This window comes from Pteropus alecto, unplaced genomic scaffold (genome assembly GCF_000325575.1).
Source record: "Pteropus alecto unplaced genomic scaffold, ASM32557v1 scaffold17, whole genome shotgun sequence".
Taxonomy (NCBI): domain Eukaryota; kingdom Metazoa; phylum Chordata; class Mammalia; order Chiroptera; family Pteropodidae; genus Pteropus; species Pteropus alecto.
Window position 1 is genome coordinate 58540 of NW_006440645.1, and position 13695 is coordinate 72234.

The following is a 13695-nucleotide window of genomic DNA, read 5'->3' on the forward strand; positions in this document are numbered from 1 at the left end:
CCTAATTATAAGAAAAAGTCATAAACCCAAATCATTCTTGAAAGTAATTATGGTTTGCTCTGGAGGGAAAAAACCAACTATAGGTAGTTTCATAACCTGTGAAAGAAAATAAAAACAGTTCGTTCCCATCACTCACGGTAGTTAATTCTACAAAGTCGCTTCGAATGCGAGTTAGTGAAACAACAAAACCCCTCAGGCAGCCGCTGTTAGGTTCCTGCTCATAAACCCAAATCATTCTTGAAAGTAATTATGGTTTGCTCTGGAGGGAAAAAACCAACTATAGGTAGTTTCATAACCTGTGAAAGAAAATAAAAACAGTTCGTTCCCATCACTCACGGTAGTTAATTCTACAAAGTCGCTTCGAATGCGAGTTAGTGAAACAACAAAACCCCTCAGGCAGCCGCTGTTAGGTTCCTGCTGGCTGCTGGTCACAACACTGCCATCTGTTGCCCAGTGTACAGCCTCGTTTCCTGTTTCCATTTGACGCCTTATTTTAAATGTATAACTGGTTCATTGGCTTTGCGCTCACAGCTGTCGGCTTTGAGTCGTGCCTGAACGAAGCTGACCTGACGACATGCGTTTTCTCCGAGAGGCATGTCACAGCTCTCTCGTGCATGGCACACTTGACAGCACTTCAGCACTGTGGCGGTCATTTTAAACTGCAATCACCTATAAAAACGTAAAAATGCAAAATATTGTTGCATGCAATAGACTAAAAAGGACATGCTGACGAGCTGAAGCAAGTGGGCCAGCCTCGTATTCCGCCTCGAGGAGTGTGCGGCGCGGGCGACTCGAGGTTCGGGCTGCTCCGTGCCAGTCTGAGTGATCGCAGGGGGCGGGGAGGTTGCTTTTGAGGCGACAGATACGTTTCCTGGTGGATTCGCAGGCTGGAATCCATGATGGTGAGGACGAGCCGGTGTGAGTGGTGAGGGCTCATGGCTTGTCGGGTGCCGCCCTGGCCCCGGAAGTGTTCGTTAGGGAATTGAGGGTGTCCAGCAGCTCGCTGTTAATAATCAAGCTGGGGGTTCAGCTAAATTTTGCCTTTGCTTTTAGTTTTAACTCTTTTAATAATGAAAGCTGTTTACTGTGATTAAAATAAATAGCAACTGTTTTGAGGAAATAGAATTTTTATTAGCTTGCCTGAAATGGAATTCAGCTAATGAAAAATTTTAATTAATTCATTTTTTCATATAGGGGGAAAGCCCAGGAAGCAGTCAGAGGTAAGGTGTTTTTCTCTGAAATGCCGGCGCTAAGAATCCAGGCTCTGCCATTTGCTTTGAGGCATTGAACAATTTACCTTTCAGAGCCTTACAAATAATACATATCTCAAAAGGTTCTTTTGGACATTAAAGAATTTCATATACATAAGTGCCTAGGTGCTTTCTCATTGAACCTGAGTTGTTACTGTTAGTTTCTTTTGAAAACATTCACATTTTCTTTAATTTTTGAAAACTCTGTCCCCTTTTTCCTTCCTCATGATGTTCTAAAGCTTGTTTTATTAATCACAGGTTTAAAAAAAATCAATAGTAACTGGAACCTTGATATTCTTAATTTATTTAAGCAACCTCTTTATAGTCTTTTAAAATTACATGAGTTGCTACTTGAAAAAGAACCCTCTTCTACTTGAGAGTTCTCAACATCAAGAAGATAACATGCATTGTTTCATATTTTGAAGGTGTATGTCATTACGTTTTTTAGTTTAGCAAACATTTATTAAGCAACTGTCTTGTGGCCAGGTGTGGTGCTAGGCGGTGGGATTGCAAACCAGGCCTGGCCCTCTGCGTTGGAAGCAGGAGTGCCCCGGTGCGGGAGGTGGTTCCTGGCCCGAGGTAGCACAGGTGGATAGACGGCGGGCACAAACTTGCCGTGCCCAGGCTGTGTAGGGGGTGTGCCCAGGTAGACTCTTTTAAGGAGATGACAGCTGGTTGAGCCTCGAAGGCTTGGTTCGTGGGGCGCCAGAGGGACGGCCTTCCGGACGGAAGAAGTGGAGCGAGCGCCGTGGGCGGACGAGCCCCGCATCACGCTTTCGGTGGCGTGAATGCACACAGTCGTCAAAACTTAACCAACTGAACACTTAACATTTGCATTTTACTTTATGTAAGTTGTACCTCAAAAAGTAGAAAAAGCCCTAAACAGAAGGTGGGGCTAGAGGAGCAGCCGGTTCAACCATGGCGGGTGGAAAGCACGGTGGTTTTCAGCATCCCCTGCCTGGGGCGGGTGGAGCCTGGGGCGAGCAGTGGCCTGAGGGTGGAAAGGGAGGTGCGAGAAGAGGCGTCTGAGGACAGCCCAGAGGGAGGGGGCGGCAAGGCCGGAGAGCGCGGGGCGCCGCGGGAGGGGTGGGCGTGGGGCGCTCTGCCGCCTGGAACCCCAGGGGTAGGACTTAAAACTGTATTGTATCAGGTATGCATTGTATGCAGAAGCCACTGATTACTCGGCCGGGTCGCTTAGATGGCAGCAGAGGGACTGCTGAGCGGATGCGGGCATAGTGGGAGGTGAGGGCAAGGAGCCAGGCTGCAGGGCTCCGACTGGCTTTGCCACGGGCTATGTGACTGATTTGGACATTCCCTTAGTCTGTATGCCCCTCGTGCCCCTCGCGTATAATCTCTGTGTCCTCTTTATAAGGCTGTGTGAGGATTAAAGTCAGTGAGTGTGCATAAGGCACAGAGAGGAGCTCCCGAGCCCTCGTGAGTGCGGGGTGAGCTACCGATGCCATCCATTTAGTTTCTGGAATTTTGACTGACACTGATGAGCGAAGGGGCAGTAACTGGAGACAGATGCTGGTCAGAGGAAGGGTTTCCTTCTTCTTTCCTTCTTTCTGACCGCCTGCTTCCCTCCCATCCTCCTCCATTCACGTGGAAGAGAGAAGACAGAAAAAAAGAGTCGGCTGAAGATGAAAGGGAGGTGCTGATTGGTGCAGAACTCTCTGGAATGGGGGTGAAGTGGCATCCATGGCAAATGAATCTGGAGTGAGGTGTAGCAGGTGACCGTCAGCAGATTAAGGAATGGTGCCTCTTTAGAGCAGAGACCTAAGTAAGAGGAGGGGTGGCGGAAGTTTGAAGGGATTGATGTTTAATACTCCTCATTTCTTATACTGGGGCAGAATTGACTTTTAAGAGAAAGGAGTGTGAATAAAGAACTTAAGGATCGTGTGAAGATTTTGGAGGTCAGGGTAGGATGCGCGAGAGAGTTGACCATGTATAAGTGAAGAGTTGTTGCTGGGGGCTGAGGGTCACATGGGTGCCGGATTCTCTCCAGCAGCTCCCGGCGTGGTCCATGGGCACAGAGGAAACTGGGTGAGCGGGGGTGAAGGTGTGAGTATGAGGAGGTGTGTCCGCTGGTGAGAAAGTAGTCCAGATCTGCCCTGGTGTCCACACCAGGTGCAAGGGAGGGCAGGCAGGGCACGATCGAGGCTGGTGGACTGGCGGATCTTAGGATGAGCGTTTGGGGTGTTTTCAGATGGCTGAGACAGAGCCAGAGTGAAGGTGAGTGAAGCTCTCATTTCTCAAAAAGTGGTCGTAGTGCTAAAATCCTCTTACTCAACTTTCTACCACAGTGAACAGCAAGTGTTAGAATATACTTTTTACTCTAATGAAGTTATAGTATCAAATTGCTTTAATACATTTTTTATAGTAAAATTTCACAATTTCACTGGTTTTGTGAGTGTTTTATTTGGACTCAGACTCATCAGAAGTTTTTTCCTTTCTTTTCTCGCTCATTTTTCTCTGTAGGCCTCTTACTGAGGAAGAAATTGTTGACCTAAGAGAGAGGCATTATGATTCAATTGCTGAAAAACAGAAAGATCTCGATATGAAAATTCAAAAGGAGGTAAATAGTCTTGTATGTTGCTTACACACATGTAATCACAAAGCGTCTGTTTATAGGGCAAGGTGGTTATGAACTAATATATTGTATAGAGTCACTGGACCTATATTTAGGTATATACAAATGAAAATTATTTAAAAGTTAAAAAATTATTCCAGCCTGTTATAGTTTGTTTTGTTTGGTTTAATTTATCAGAAATTATATGCTTCCACAAATGAAAATAATACATTCTCCTAAAAATAATATCTTAATTCACAAGTAGGGACTCTGGCAGGGTACATGCACCTTTGTGTTTAAAGCCAACTTTAAAAAATTACTCTGTTTGACAGTAAGTGGGTTTTTTTTTTTTTTAAGTCTTTTTGTTTGTCTCGGATTTATTTGTTCTTAGTAAGTGAACCAAGTACTTTGAACAATTGTAAATGTTATATTTATTTTAATTAACAGAATGGCTTATAATTACAATACTTAATTTATAATAGATAACATTAGGCTAGAGATAAAAATTTACATTGAAATTTGATGCTTAAATTTTATTTGAAATGCAGTAGATTAACACAAGTAATAATATGAATAAACTATTATGAATGGTAAGAACTTAAATTTGAAAGTAATTTTTGAACAATGTGACGGTAATAAAATTCAAGAGACAGGGATCAATGAGACATGAACTTTGTGAAAGCTTGCTTCGCTTTAGTAGATGGTGCTGTGATTGGCCTTAGCGTTAAAAGATTTTGGACTTAGGAGGGCCAAAACCATTAAACTAGGCAGTGCGACAGGCGTTACAGCGACCGTTGAGAGTTCAGATCACTGCACATTCTAAGAAAACTGTTTTGTAGTTACGTAATTTAGACACTACTACTTCACTTCTGTTATGCTTTGTGGAGATCCATTTTTAATGATTGATTTTTTTATTTTATAAGTAGAGACATTTTTAGAGCAGGTAGACAGGTTCTGATTTTGGTTAACCCTTATTGTTTTGTTCATGTACAGTTAGCCTTACAAGAAGAGAAGTTAAGACTAGAAGAAGAAGCTTTATACGCTGCACAGCGTGAAGCAGCCAGGGCAGCAAAGCAGCGAAAGCTCGTGGAGGTGAGGGGGACAGACCCCGGCGCACGCGGGCTGCTTTTCTCCCCATCTCTCTGAAAGACCGTAGCTGGGACTCTTCCCCCGAGGCTCAGGGGCTTCTTGTGTAGCAGCGAGGGTCTTCATGCCTGTGTTTTCAGGAATTCGAAGGCAAATTAGTTGACCATCTAACAGCTAGAATAACATCAAATTCCATGCATGATACTGAATGCTGTTTCACTTAGAGAAGCAGAAGCCAACTCTTGTTTATCCCAAAGATCAATTTTAGTTTTCTAAAATCCACCTTTGGAAAAATAAATATACTCTTGGACAGAAGCAGTACAAGGGTAGCCTTTCTGGTTTTTTATTTATTTATTTTTTAGGTGAGGCAACCCTTGGTTGACCTCACAGATTGCAAGGACCTTGTCAGCTTACAATCCTTTATTTTTTACACCTACAGCACCTGGTCTTCCTAGGTGGTCTCCCATCCAAGTACTCACCAGGCCCGACCTTGCTTAGCTTCCGAGATCAGACGGGATCGGGCGTGTTCAGGGTGGCATGGCCATAGATGAGAAATTTTATTTTTAATGCTACTCTCGTCTATGTTAGTTACAGCCCCTTTACTTCCTTCTGGTTGACCTCACAGATTGCAAGGACCTTGTCAGCTTACAATCCTTTATTTTTTACACCTACAGCACCTGGTCTTCCTAGGTGGTCTCCCATCCAAGTACTCACCAGGCCCGACCTTGCTTAGCTTCCGAGATCAGACGGGATCGGGCGTGTTCAGGGTGGCTTGGCCGTAGACTATGGTTTATTTTTGTGAGTTTTTTTGAAACAGTTTCTTGAATTGCTGGAATTCTCGTACTTCCTGGAATTGGGTGAACTGGGCCGTCTGCTCCACAGGGATGTTGTACATTTCGCATCTTCGTTCTCGTGTCTTTGGGAGGGCGGGAGTTTGGGTTTTGACGAATCTTTGGCATGTTAGCAGAGAAGGTGGCAGAGTTCCCCTCCCTCACCGTACGCTAAGGTCATGTGGCATCGCCACGATGCAGGCGGCAGCTGAGGACCCCTGGCTAAGTCAGGGACTGTTCTGAGTGGAGCACGTGTTTTACCTTGTTTAACCCTCGTGACATTCCTGGGAGAGCGGTGGCATTTTCAGCCCCTGTGTTGTAGGTGAGGCCGAGGGACAGATGTGTTAAGTGCCTGCTTGGGATTCTACAGCTGATAAATGGCAGGGGCAGAGGTCAAGCTCTGCGATGCCTAGCCAGTGTCCTCACTGTCTTCCTCCACGTTCCACCTGTGTGAACTCTATACTGTCTTGTTAGCTGAGGTAGCACAAAGATCATGTCACATGTAGCTACTGTGACTTAGAGAAACAGAAAAATCTTGCCTGTCATTGCTGTGTGATTTTCTGTGTGACCTTTTATCTCTCTCACGTGTGTGTGTGTCTATTCAACACAAATAAAGAGTATCTTTATTGAGTTAAATTCTAAATAGTGAAAAAGTTAAAAAATTAACTCACCTTCTACTAAGAAATAAAAGTATTTTTCTGGTTTTAACTTCAACTCATTTCACTATGATAAATTCTCTATGGCTTGCCTTTTAACGACTGAAAGCACTGCATACATAGCATCTATGGGTTTTTTGGGTTTTTTTCTTCCCGGACTAAATACTGATATAGGACCGTGTATAGCCTATACAACATATACCAATATAGAAGATATACAGATACATGGAAATTCGTTTGATTCTCACAATAGCCCTATGAGTCTGCTAGGGCAGTGTTACAGCCTCTGAAATTTACAAATGAAGAAACAAAGTAAAGGACATGCCAGGGACACACAGCCAATAACTCCCAGAGTCGCAGCTCCGCTAGGTCCTCTAAATCCTTTGCTTTTATTATTTCCGAATCCACTCTGCCAGGCCTTTGACATCTGTGCTACTTACTTCACCCAGAACACAACTTCACATGCTGTTTTAACGATTCCATTCGTGCCCTCACCCTTCCAGTTACTAAAGCTCTCAGCTGGAACAAGAATGCTGAGGATGTACATATATGCATAGCTCTGTTTTTAATGTTATATTCTGATTAGTTAAGGATTCTATACTGATAAATTGAGAGAAATTCTACCCATGAACAAGAGAATGTAGAAGTGAACAGTGCCAAATTTCAAGAAGACTTCCAATAGAATAACTTAAGTTTTTCTTTAGAAACTAGAAAAAAATACATTCTGGCATTGCACGAATGACGATTGGGATACAGTTGTGTCATGGAGTGATTTCGTGTCGCTCTCTTTCCAAAGCAGGGCAGGCAGAGGGCCGTGCGGCCGTGCCACCCCTCCAGGGATGGGGAGTGTCAGAGGTGAGTAGGGGCAGGCTGCCCTCGGCGACGGGTCCCCACAGAGCACAGCTCCCTTCTGCATGTTTGTGTACGTAGTCACGTTTGTGCGTTCCCTAAAACCACTGCTTCTCAAAGACACTGTCTTGTGAGAATACTTAGAACACTTGCTCCCTCTATGTTGGAAAGTGATCTTCATTAACTTCAGTAGAATTTATTGCATTTTAAGAGTGGTCACATATTCTATATAGAAAGCGATTCAATAGCACACCAAATGCCTTTGGATGGATCGCGTATGTCTCAGTTGTTTGTGTTTTCCTCAGCCCCTCTTTTCTTACAATAAAGTTTACGTGTGGTCATTTTTTGGAAAACACATGTCAATGTCACATTTCCATGAATGTTTCCCACTAATGCCAAGAACCCTGTCCCTGCCTCATTATTGTAAATCGTAAAGCTTTGGAGATTTGACATCAGGTTTAACCAAATCTTATTTTCAGTTTATTGCTAACATTAAGAAAATTAAGACATCTTTTCATTTGGTTATTGTAATTGTACAGTAATTATGAATTTGTATGGGATAGACCTTCAGATCAAAATGCCATCATTAAAGTGTGCACTATGTTATGTCTATGAATATATAAAAAAACAATTTCACTTTTATTACAGTTCAGGACCGGAAGACGACTCTGAGTCTTGTTTGAGAAATATAAAGTCACAGTATGACGTTTTCCGAAGTAGTAGTAAGTCTTTTAAAATGCTGTGTGTACGTTTGCATTTCCTTTGTACCACGTTGGGTGAGCGATTGCTGGAGATCCTGGCCCTGGATCTGGAGGGCCTGCCCTTGGTGGTACTGTCGATGGAGAGCCTCCCACAGTGCGGTAGCATCTTTCCTGTCTAAAGGGGCGGAGCAAAGAAAAGTGAGCGTTTCTGTAGATTCATAGAGAGCAAGTCAGGACTTTTCGTTTCTGCTCTAACCCTCCCCTCCTCCCGCCCCCACAGAGGGAGGAAGGGAAAGTGGGAGGAAGCAGTGCGAAAATGTGCTGCTTTTAATGATTACAAATTGATTTATAAGGTTAAAATGCTTTTCCCGTGTTTCAAAAGTGGAAATCCCTGCACTTCCCAGTCCAGTAGTGGTTCCTTGTGAAAACGTGACTGCTTTCATTCGTTTTATTTTTACCTTTTCAGTTTTTTTGCCTCTCTTTGTAATTGACTGTTAAAAATATTACCTAGAGTTCATCAAATTTGAAAAGTTTATAATTCATTTAAATGTGCATGTTTACTGTGCTGCTAGGCGTCAAAAATATCAAAAGAAGGGGGGAATCCTTTTACCCTCTTCTTTACGAACTTACCAATGTAATGATTTCATTGTTTTTTGTGACATTAAAAGGAGTAGTAGTAAAGGGGAGATGATCACTGCAAAATGTATGTCTGCTCAGGGGCGAGACGAGCTGTGTAACTGTGTTTGGTGTGCGTTCCAGGACTCTCGTCAGATGCCACCGTTTTGACACCAAATACAGAGAGCAGTTGTGATTTAATGACCAAAACTAAGTCAACTAGTGGAAATGATGACAGCACATCCTTAGATCTAGAGTGGGAAGATGAAGAAGGTATTTTATATTCACGATTTTACCTGACAAAGTTTGGTCTGTGTTAATTTATGGAGATCAACTTGGTATTTTACTTGGTATTCTGAAATGACTGCAAGGCTTTGAAAAATCAGTATAAAAATTTCTTAGATTCTTATTGTATTAGTGATTATCATTTGTTGATAAATAAGAAAGTTGCTTAATTTTTAACATTTCTTAAGATTTAGAAAATAAATTTCTCATTTTAAGGTTTTTGTAATCTAGCCCATTGATCATGATATTGATAGGAAGAATTACTGCCCCCGGTAAAGCCACATGTTAATTAACCTTGGTTCATTATAAATCAGCAGTTCGTTAGTTTGGGGTAGTACAAAAGCTGTAACACAGACTTGAGTTTGAATTTAGCTACATGACTTCCTAGCTACAGTATTTTAGATAGGATTCTTAATTTTTCTAAGATGCATTTTGTCCACATAAAAAGGGAATAATAAAACTAGTTTAAAGGATGATCTTGTCACTGGTGTGTCTTCAGTGCCTGGCACATAATATGTATTCGAACACACAAATGCATGACTGTCGTGAGGATTAAATAAAAGTTCTGTAAAACACCCGGGTACCACACATAATCAGTGCTCAAAGTTACAGCTAAAATGTGGGGTTTTTTTAAGCTATTTCACTGAATAAGGCTCAGTTTTCATTTTCATTTTAAGACATAGATAATCCAAAAAGGAAGAACCAATTATAGAATATAGCACTTTGAAAAAGACAAAAAGCATTAAATTTTTCATAGAATTTTGAGATAGAATGGATCTTAGATGTCCTCTGGCCCAGCCATTTGTTTTATCAATAAAGGGACATACGTAGGGGACTTGAACAGTCTTACAATTGCTTTAGCTCACTTAAGTCTTCTCCCTAGACAAACACTGCTTCTCCACCCTGTGCTTACCGTTATTACAGTTTGGGTTTCCAGTCAGCAGGCTTTGATTAATTTATTTTTTGTTCTCTTGTTCAATTTGATCTTAAGCCTTTCATGTCTTTTAATTCCTGGCTCAGTCTTCCAGGCCGTATGGTGATCAGATTGTGGATAATGACGTTCAAGGTCGTTATTCAAGGCATTGTCAGAATTATTAACCAGCTGGGTAGAGGGCAGAGCCCGCTAGAAGCCTGCCTGTGGGTCGATGTATACAGTCCAGCCTCCTTTAGACATGGTGTTTTTCAATCAAATACAAACCCACAAAAAAATATTAGCAGCCAGCTTGTCTTTTTGTCTGTCAGAATAACTTGCTCTGCTGAGTTGAGTGTTTGTGATTTTTCAGGAGTTACAGACAACAGTGATACAGATTTAAGTATTTTATTACTGAAGGATTTGATTCGTTAAGGTCAGAAAACAAAATTATTAAATGTGTTTATGATCTAGTTCTTATGTAGTCCTAGACTTTTAATTCTATTACTAATGTGGATTCTGCACTTACAAATTCAATTTCTATCCTCCCTCCGTCCTGCCACTAAAATGACATTTTTTTCTTCCAAGATTTTGACACTTTTCAGTTCACTGACCGCTTGCTTTCTGTTCAGAGCTAGATCCAGAGCAGTGTCCCCTAGTGGCGCCCCTGCTCTGTTGTGCTGAGTCAGGGTGGAGAGGGCACAGGCCTTGGAGCCAGGCTGGCTGGGTTCGGGCCCTCGGCACGCTGCTCTTGTAGGTCACGTGCTGCCCCCTGTTAGGGAACAGGAGTGGCGGGTGACGATACACTGCTCATGGCGTCAGAGCATTGAGGGTTAAGTCAGTCAATGTGCATAAAGCGCAGAGAACAGTAACTGGAGCCTGGTACGTGCTGGAGGAGCACGTGCTGTTCTCACTGTCATTAGGACTGTCACCTGGGCAGGAGGGGTTGGCAGGTACACCGATTTGGCCAGGTAAGACTAATGGCGATCGAGGCCCTCCATCCATTCTGTCTACTCACGGCTCTTCAGAAATCCCACCCGATGGGATGGCCAGCGTGGCAGCACAGCAGCCCTTCGCTGGGTGTTGACGCGTGTGTTCACCGAAGGCCGCTCCTGGGTCAGCCCCCCGCGGTCACTGGGGGCGGCCTGCGGACAGCTACCCCTGCCGCTGAATTCACGAGTGTGACCGTTAACCTGGCGAGTCTTTTAAGATAGCTTTTTGATCTTCACCGAGGCTTTTAATAACTGTGCCCCAATACTAGGAATGCATCGAATGCTTCCCGTGAGAGAGCGTTCCAGAACCGAGGAGGACATTCTCCGGGCAGCTTTGAAGGGCAGCAGCAGGAAGACTGGCAGTAATGCCGCGTCAGCTTCCGACGATTCCAGCGGCCTGGAGTGGGAGAGCGACTTCGTCAGAGCCGAAGCGGATGACAATGGCAATTCCGAGTACTCTGGGTTCGTAAATCCTGTGTTGGAGCTGTCTGATTCCAGCATGAGGCAGTGCGGTGCAGATCAGCAGAAACGATAGGGGGAACCGCGGGCCCCTGCTCAGCGGTCACGGCCAGTGTTAGAAACCGACTAGGGCGCGTGGCGGTCCGGCCGAGCCTTCTGCGGGAGGGAGGGAAGAAGCCGAAGCCACGCGAATGCTTGGTGAGCGGGGCAGGCGCGACAGGCTCTATCTGGACCGCTTCAGAGTTAAGTGCAATTTCATCATCTGCCTTCTGCTTCTCAAAAACAATTTAATGGTTCTGTCATGTTATCAATTAGATTTATTTTAACTTTTCTTTATAGCATTCCTGTTTATTATTCATAGACTTTCACTTTTAAAGATAGTTGTGTTAGTTTCACTTTGTATGTTTCCTAAGCTTGTATCAGTTGGTAACTATGAAAACATTAAGGCACTTTGTGTTCATGCTCAGCAGATGCGAAGGCAGCAGGAGGGGCTGCCAGGCTCAGGGTTAGAACAGGGCTTCTATCCCAGCGTCGTTTGTTCCTGAGACTTAAATTCTGGTACCTGACAGTAAGCACAGTTAGTTTGAGTACATGACCCCAAAGAAATGCTGAAGTATCATTTTCTTTCTATACTTAACTGTATATCCTAGTATAATCATGTTGATTGAGTGTGAAACAAAGGATATCATATAATAAAATAAGCTTTCAGAATTTGGACACTTAAATTTGGTAATCAAAAGTAATATTGAGGAAAGTAAATATACTTAGGTTTTTCACTTCCTTTTACATGCTACTATTAATGAATATTGACTTTAAGTTAATTGATGTTTTAAATTTCTAGATGTCATCTTTTTTAAATTTGTATTTCCAATGACTGGCCTTAGAAAGATTTTACACAGAACATGTTCTCTGTGCATGCTTTAGTAAGAAAGGAAAACCTAAAAAGGTAATACGGGTAAATAAAATCCTTTTAAAGTAAGTAAAATCCTTTCTGGTATGAAAGGATCTGTTGATTTTATTAAGCTTTCCTTTGCCTTGTAATACAAGGTGCATTCACGAGATAGAACTAAGTACATCAATATATATAACTACATTTTGTGATATACAATGAAGTCTTCTTTTCTCTAAAGTTTACGTATCAACTTGAAAGGCCAAGGATAGAAGACACTCCCTCATTGCTTGTCCTGATTTTGCTGAGGATTGCGGTTTTCGTAAGCAGACTCTTGATTTTTCCTTAGTGTTTTCGTCTTTTCTTCTTCTTACAACAGTGACAGTGCATGTTCTCAAAAACATAGGAAGGCCCGGATAGAAATAGTAACTTAAAGTTCTTGCTGTACTTTAAAAAGAAAAATCATGTGGTCCTTTCAATATTTGAACTGCTAGGCAGTGATATCTATAGTTTAATCTCTTTTTTATCTCACAGAAATAAATATGATACTTTAAATACATAGACATATTAGGTAATACTATTATTCATGTCTCTCTTATCATTTAAGTTGTAGCTATGTCATTGGAAATACTTTAAAGGTAATCTACATTCACGTTGCCTGTGTTATGCTTTGTAAAGTTTGTATACATCAGATGTATATTTTTGGTTTGGCATAAGCTACCGTTGTAATTTTTTTGGCATTTTGTTCATAAAGAATTTTTTGAAGGAATGGTAACTTCTTAAGGATTGTGAATAAACACATTTTTACATTAAAAAACTAAATTAATTATTGTTTTACTCCATAAACATGTAATAATTCAGACTCCTGACAAAATTATTTTATCAAATCTATGAAGACAAAAAGGACTGAATTAGGAAAGCAGGCTGGAACTAAACTTCAAAATCTTTGCGTTTTAACTGCTAAGAAAAGAACATTAATTGCCTTTATATATTTATGAAACGCACTAGAAATATTCAGCAGATACTGGAGGATCTTACCGTGTCTGGCAGGGTGCTGGAGACATAGGGAGAAGACACCGGGTTCCTGCTCTCCTGCTTCCATTCTGGAGGGAGAGACAGTCGCAAGTGCACGTAGATGAGACAACCTGAGATTGCAGTCAGGAGATACTCAGGGTCATGGGACAGTGCGCAGCGGGGACCAGGGACTGCTCCTGGTAGGTCAGGGGAGTCGCGCCTGAGGACGGGAGTTTGAGCTGAGACGTGATGGCTGAGCAGGAAGCCGCGGGGTGAGAGCCTGGTGCCGCTGGTGTCGCCGGCGCCGCGAGTTGCGAGCACAGGGAGCAGCGAGCAGGAGTCGGTGCGACGGGGCTGCGCGTTCTGCGTGTGCGGGGGCGGCGCGGGCGGGGCGGGCGCGCGTCACCTGGTGCGTGACGGCGAGTCCCCGTGCGCTCCCGGGAGCAGTCCCCGGAGCTCGCGTGTGGAGAACGGGTCGTGCGAGGGAACGAGGCGCCCCGCGGTGTGGCGCGGGCGACGCCGGCCGTGGGGCGGCGGAGCAGGTGGCGGGACCAGCAAGTTTTCCTGAGGGGTGTGTGCGGGGCAGGGAA

General features: G+C 43.3%; 1 protein-coding gene and 2 non-coding genes across 4 annotated transcripts in view; 1 reads left to right on the plus strand and 2 right to left on the minus strand.

The window, feature by feature from the left end:
• AP1AR (adaptor related protein complex 1 associated regulatory protein) overlaps positions 1–12917 on the plus strand; it is a 19204-nt gene extending 6287 nt beyond the window's left edge. Inside the window, exons 4-10 of one of the 2 annotated variants that reach the window (XM_015593913.2) lie at positions 1195–1220; positions 3729–3825; positions 4813–4911; positions 7188–7246; positions 7889–7962; positions 8701–8829; positions 11013–12917. In XM_015593913.2, coding sequence (XP_015449399.1) covers positions 1195–1220; positions 3729–3825; positions 4813–4911; positions 7188–7246; positions 7889–7962; positions 8701–8829; positions 11013–11278 — 750 coding nt within the window. In that variant the 3' untranslated portion in view covers positions 11279–12917. The remainder of the gene's footprint in view (positions 1–1194; positions 1221–3728; positions 3826–4812; positions 4912–7187; positions 7247–7888; positions 7963–8700; positions 8830–11012) is intronic. The other variant, XM_015593914.2, reaches the window with a different exon arrangement.
• LOC112484666 lies at positions 5336–5454 on the minus strand. Its single transcript, XR_003048108.1, has one exon. It is a non-coding gene; the product is annotated as a 5S ribosomal RNA (ribosomal RNA).
• On the minus strand, positions 5571–5689 carry LOC112484645. The gene has a single exon (XR_003048095.1). It is a non-coding gene; the product is annotated as a 5S ribosomal RNA (ribosomal RNA).
• Positions 12918–13695: the final 778 nt, after the last annotated feature.